At 32.8% G+C, this 7004-nt stretch overlaps 1 protein-coding gene across 2 annotated transcripts; it reads left to right on the forward strand.

Annotated features, from left to right (window-relative positions):
* Positions 1-4570: 4570 nt before the first annotated feature.
* Positions 4571-7004, forward strand: LOC129318010 (F-box/WD-40 repeat-containing protein At5g21040). Of its 2 annotated transcripts, none has more exons than XM_054962495.1 (2): positions 4571-4774; positions 5130-7004. In XM_054962495.1, exons 1-2 carry the CDS (start codon positions 4621-4623, stop codon positions 6827-6829), a joined length of 1854 nt encoding a protein of 617 aa, XP_054818470.1. In that variant the 5' UTR covers positions 4571-4620; the 3' UTR covers positions 6830-7004. The 2 variants fall into 2 exon arrangements, with proteins under 2 accessions (XP_054818470.1, XP_054818471.1); XM_054962496.1 differs by having other exon boundaries at positions 4634-4774; positions 5125-7004.

Below are 7004 nucleotides of genomic sequence, written 5' to 3' on the forward strand. Positions count from 1 at the left end.
CAAATGTACCCCTCACTTTGAAAAAAATTATAAGTAAGGCATATAAAATTTATAATTTTACACCCTCTATTCTTGATATTTTACACCTTCTGAATTAAATGCAAAATATTTAGGCTAAAAAACTTATTAAATATATAATATTTTAATAATCATGATAAGGTATAAAGAGCATATTTATAATAAAAGATTATATTAATTTATTCAATATAATTTTTTAAAATAAAAAATGATGATAAAACTATTTATGTTATTATAATTTTAGTCATAACATAATTATTATGTTTTAAAAAAATATTAATTTTTTATTAAATTATTTCGCACTCCCTGACTTAGGGTCCTAGCTCTGCCACTTATGGGGCTTAGTCAAATGCTAATGTGGCAGTACCTTATTGATGTGTCATTTGTTAATGAGTACCACAGATTCAAAATTATTGTATGAATAATATCCTAGACCTTAAACTTTAAAATTTAGAGAAAATTATCCCCACAATTTATGTGTAGAACGTTGATTATTATTTGGATCAAATTAGCCTTAGCATGGTCTGTTGCAAAAAACGCAACATTGGCCATGGCAAACAACCCAACAATTTATGAAATTATGTTTTTGTCCTCCTTTTGCAATATTTTTTAAATAATTGATATCTCATGCTTTCATACATTCTATAATTCTGATTTAGTATTATTTTGAATAATATCTATTTCTTTAATGGTGAAAATTTGGAATCCCATTTGAAAAGAAGTTTAAATATCATAAAATTTTAATTAATCAATTAATTTGGGTTTAAAATCCGTTGATGAAATTGCCGACTTTCACATTCATTGTCTGGAAAATCCTTTAATATTTAAACTTCATTTTAGGATCTCAAGTTTTTATCATTAAATAAATAAATATTATTTTAAATAAGATTAAATCAAAATTATAGAGTATACAGAAGCATGTAATACCAATCGTTTGAAAAATATTGCAAAAAAATGAGCAAAAAATGTCATTTCACAAAATTTTGGGTTGTTCACCTTGGCTAATGATGCATTTGTCATAGTGGATAATACTAAGGCTAATTTAATTTGCATAATAGCTAATATTTTACACATAAATGATGGGAGTAATTTACTCTAAATTTAAAGTTCAGAGTTCAAGATGTTACTCGAGCAATAATTTAAGGTATATGATACTCATTAACAAATAACACATCAGCATTTGACAAGGCCTTATAAGTGAATAGTAATGGCGTTATCTATAGTTAACAGTGGGGGTAATTTGTTTTGAATTTAGAAGTTTACGGTTTATTTTATACATTTTAAGAGTTTAGGATTTAAAGTGCTTTTTGCATAATACTTTAAGGTCCAAAATTTCACATCCTAGTCCTAATGATGTGACCGGCACGGAATATGAGATAAACTCATATTCCTTAAGTTTTAATTATTCATATATCAAGCTATAACAGTGATAGATAAATTATACTGACCAATAAATTATATAATATATACGTATAATTATAAAGTTCATAAAGTCTTAAATATTTGATAGAAATTTTAGCAAAACCACCCATGTAATTAAGACATCTTGAAATTTTTACAGTCAATAAACCTATCAACCAATTCAGAAAAAGAGCTTAGCTTCATACCAACAAATTACATGATAATAAAATAGGATTAGAACTTAATTACAATATATGTGGAGCATTAAGTACCATTGTATAATATAATGAATATTTATATTAAAATAAATGATTGAAGCATGCTTCCACTATTCAAAAAAACAATAGAGCCCTTTAATAATTAGTAAGAGGTGCAGGGTCAACTACATTATCTGACACCAAAGAAATTTTGATAGGTAGCGTCCTAATAAAAATTATAGATAAAACATGTAAAAGTAATAATTAATAAAATTTGGTTTACAACAATCAATGGAATATTAAAACTCATATTTTACTAATAATAAATGACAAAGTTACTCAACAATGTAATCATGAACTAAACCAATCATTTTGAAATTTTATAGGTTATCAATAATTGTATAACTCATAAAAGTATATAAAAGGAATTCAAATAATGATAAAAAAATGTTTGTAAATAAATAATATAAAACAATGAATTTTCTTTTAAAACCAATATAGGGGGAAATTTACTATATAAAATCATATATGATCAAACAATAATTTGTTTAATAAAATAAATTTAAAAATAATAAGTTTTTAAAAATTCACTTTTAGCGAGGCTTTGTTAGAATGATTAACAAGCGTAAACATATAATTCATGAGGATAAATAACCCGCAAGCACGACTTAAAATCACAAAATAATCAAGCGTGACTAGAAGTCATGAAACAAATGCGGCACGAAACCCACGAAAGAAATGTGAGTACGATACTCATGAATATCTATCCCTCCGTTCCATATGCGTTAGCCTGCGCATGGGGCTAGCATCTCTTACAAACACCCTGCTAGCTAGGTGTACCATGGTACGTTAAGGGGTAACGAAACTGCCATTAACATTCAGTGTTCTAAACTCAATTCTCCTAATTCAAATTGAGCGTGCATGGAGTTGAAACATTCATTGAAAACCATTCTTTTCAAAATATAATATTCAACTATCATATTTTCTTTTCAATTTTCTCCATGCATAAATCACCATTTTTTTTATATCTGTAATATAAATCATAAAATTTAAACAATAAAAATATTTAGAATAAATATTCTATTAATAATGTACTAGATCCAAATATTCTTTAACAGTAGCATAATTCTTAATGAATATAAAGCAAATTTTGTAATAACCAATTAATATAAAAGTTAAGTAAAAAGAATTGTATAAATCCTAAAATTAAAATTGACAAGAATATTTATACAACTTATAAGAAAATAATGTAAACATTTAAATAAAGAAATTTTATAAACACTTCACAAGATATTATTTGGCACACTACCCACTCACCTGAAGATTTTTCAAAATTTTAAAACTTGTATCTCTTAACTTTTCTCTTTAATTTTAGTGATACTTTTAATTTCATGACAAATAAATTATAATTCTAAGATTATTTATCAAGTAATTTTCCAACATTTGGTGAACATTTAAATTCAATTCCCAAACAATATCACAACCTTAAATATTTAATCAATAAATTCATTATTAATTAACTAACTTATTACCAATCTAGCTAAAGCAAGAGAAAATATTTTCACCTTTTTTGTACTTTCTTAAAACTTAATGAAATGTCACAACCATCATTTACTTTAACATAATTTACCTTAGGTACTATAGGGTTTTAATTTAATGACTTAAATCACTACTTATGCATGTCCCTTCAAAACTATTAATATAGAAAACTGAACAACTTATATTCTATCAAATTCGTCTTTATGCATGTCCCTTCAAAACTATTAATATAGAAAACTGAACAACTTATATTCTATCAAATTCGTCTTTCCTACATCTCAAACTTCGCATCACATTACCTACAGATATGAATAGTCATACATATGCTTCACTAAATTTTTATATAGAAATTAACCATAACCCAGTAGAAGCAAGAGAAAACTATTTTATACATTCATGCTATCTTAATGTTTAATGAAGCATCACAGATCAATATTTAATTTGATATTATCCATTTTAGGTACCCAAGATCTTAACCAATATTTCCAACTTATTACTTCTTTATGTAATTATATACATAGCTTTTCAAGTGGTATTTCATAATTCTTCCAGACACTAATATAAAATTAAACAACCTTATTTCCAAAGTTCCTTCGTTCAAGCAATTTTTCAAATACTTTGAGAGCATTGATCATTCACTCAATCATGAACCAACATCTTGACAGCTCAAACATGTAACTCCACAATCAAGATTCAGCTTGGCATCATAATGAATTAACATGTTGCCTTAATCGAACCGCAGTCCCAAATCAAATATTCTCCCCAAAAAATAACGACAGTACTGATAGGAGGAAGATAGAAATCATCAGCCAGCAAAAAGGAGGAGTGAACTCACCATCCACACATGTGTAACGTCTAGCAGCTGAGAATGAAAAATAGACGAAGACCATGCACACCCACGCTCTAGCTGACGATAATGAAGTAAAGAAGAAACAGAGGAAGACGTAGAGTAAGAGAGTCTCACGACTTCAGCCCTTTAACAGCAGAAATACGGCGGTGGAGCAAGGAGCACAACCAACGGTGAAGGCCAGAGGTGCAGTTCGACGGAGAAGAGGAAGGGAAGTATGAAATCGGACGATCACTTGCTCGCTCTCCTAGTCACTCTGTTTCTGCACTTTTTCCACCGCCGAGAAGGGAGAGAATGATACAATAAGCTCCTTGAAAAAATTACCAAGTAAGACCCGAAGTTGTTGGGGAAAATTATAAAAGATGCCCCATCAGATTTTATTATTATTATTATTACTATCATCACTTTTTTATCTTTTCTTTTTTGTTTTTTTTGTTTTTTTAGGTCATTACGAAAATACTCATTAACCCTTAATAAAATTATGTACCCAACATAAAGACCTAAGAGCACCGAAAATATATATATATATATATATATTATTTTTCCCCCCTCTGTTATAGTATTAGTTTGCCAACGAAAGGCTAATAATAAGCAAAAGGGAAAGGGGGGCGTCGATCTATGCCGCCTTGGACAATTGGACCATATGAGTATCTCTTGTTTCTCGCTTTTCTCTGTTCCCCGACCCTTCTCGCAACTTTAGGATCCTTTTCCCTCCGAGTTCTTCCCTCTTCTCTTTCTCTCTCTCAGTCTCCCTCTGCTTCGCCTCTTTCAGGTATTTCAATCGCTCAATTTATTTCATCTTCGTTTGAATTTCCTCGCTTTCCTTCTGTTTTCCTCATTTAGTTTGTTAGACTTAGATCACATTAACCTTCAATTCTTCTTCCTTGGTTAACTTTTTGTCAAATATTTTGGGAAAATTTCCTACTTTCATTCTTTTTGTTTCCGCGAAATTCGGGGCTCGTTTCTAGGGTTTCTTCTTGTGGCTTGCTCTTAATTTTAGTTTGGTTTCTTTGCCTTCGATTTTTTCTACAAATTCTTTTCATCGTTTTCGGCTCGGTAATTTTTGAATATCTTTTGTTTTTGTCATTTTGGGGTTTGATCTTTCAACCCTTGAAATTAAAGTGTAGGATCCCAAATTTTTATGGCATTTGAATGCCCAACGAGTACCGAGGTTTCAAAAAGTTTGGTAGAACTTTTGTTAGATCCTGGCATTGATATAGCTGAGCCAAATCCGCTTTCTAACAAAACCGAGTGTGAAGGGATTGCAACATCTGGTCCCTTTTTAAATAGCAAACCTGAATATGAGAAGATTGACAAATCTAAACGAGCATCGAAGTTTCCTTCCAAGAAAGGAATTATAACCTCATTTCATAGTGATGTTGTTCTTGACTATTGTCGGTCAATTACTGATCTTCCCCCGGCCTTGATTTCTGAAATTCTGAATTACCTTGATCCAAAAGAGCTTGGTATTGTGTCTTGCGTCTCCACAATTTTCCATAGACTTGCATTTGAACACCATGCTTGGAAGGAATTCTATTGTGAGAGGTGGGGACTTCCAACAGTTCCTGCCGTTCTGGATTCAGAAGTTACAGATGAGAAGTCATGGAGGGAGCTATTTGTGGAAAGGGAGTTTAGGAGCAGGACATTTATGGGACGTTATAGCATTGATGTGTTGTATGGCCATACTGAGGCGGTTAGGACTGTTTTCCTGCTGGCTTCCGCAAAGCTCATATTTACCTCAGGATATGATTCTGTTGTGAGGATGTGGGACATGGAAGATGGGTTATCTATTGCATCATCGAGACCTCTTGGCTGTACCATTCGTGCTGTTGCAGCAGATAGAAGGCTGCTGATTGCTGGGGGTACAGATGGGTTTATTCACTGTTGGAGAGCAATTGAAGGACTCTCTCATCTATTTGAGCTTAGAAGCGCACATAATCAGAATACTGAGTTTCGACTTTGGGGACATGACGGTCCGATAACTTCACTTGCCTTAGATTTGACTAGGATCTACAGTGGTTCTTGGGACATGACCGTTCGACTGTGGGATCGTTATTCACTGAAGTGCACGCAGGTGCTGAGGCACAGTGATTGGGTATGGGGTCTTGTTCCCCATAATACTACAGTTGCCTGTTCATCAGGTTCAGATGTGTATGTTTGGGATACTAATAGTGGAACTTTGATGACCATTATTCATAATGCTCATGTTGGTAATACTTATGCTTTGGCACGAAGCCATACAGGTGATTTCCTTTTTACTGGAGGCGATGATGGTGCAATAAACATGTATGAGATCATGAGTGATCGTGCTGAAACCAAACCTTGGAAAATTGCAACATGGATTCCTCACACTGGTCCAGTGTATTCCCTTTCTTTTGAGTTTCCCTGGCTTGTTTCAGCATCTAGTGATGGCAAGTTGGCTCTTATTGACGTGAGAAAGCTGCTGCGATCTAGCAAGTGTGCTTTGGAGAAGCGAGTTTCAAGGGCAAAGCATTTGGAACGGAGCACGGTAGAACCCCCCCAGAGGATGCTTCATGGATTCAAGAGCAATCTTTTCTCAGTTGATATAGGTGCTGACCGAATTGTCTGCGGAGGTGAGGAAGGCATAGTTAGGATCTGGAATTTCACACAAGCATTGGAAATTGAGCGCCGAGCCCGTGCTTTAAGAGGGATGCGACTTGAAAACAGAATGCGGCGACGGCGGCTCCAAGCTGAGGTGAGCAATAAAAATGGCAGAAATGATCAATGTTCAGTAGCAGCCAAGAAAAGTTCAGGAAATGGTATTTGGCCTAGTAAGCGTGGGGTGAGTGGAAAGCTGAAGGCATAGCATCTAACACAACATTAGGCGTTTGTTTCTCTTCTCACTTAGTTTTAAAATGCACGTTGATGGATACAGTATTTGATTTCAAGCAAGTATTAATCAGTATTAGTAGCAGACAAATTTAGATTCTGATCTTGTAAGTTTCTGAAGTGAAAGTATCTCAGACGATTACCTTTTCGCA

Source organism: Prosopis cineraria, unplaced genomic scaffold (genome assembly GCF_029017545.1).
Source record: "Prosopis cineraria cultivar Desert tree isolate PC_DT_omini unplaced genomic scaffold, ASM2901754v1 PC8, whole genome shotgun sequence".
NCBI classification, from domain to species: Eukaryota; Viridiplantae; Streptophyta; class Magnoliopsida; order Fabales; family Fabaceae; genus Prosopis; species Prosopis cineraria.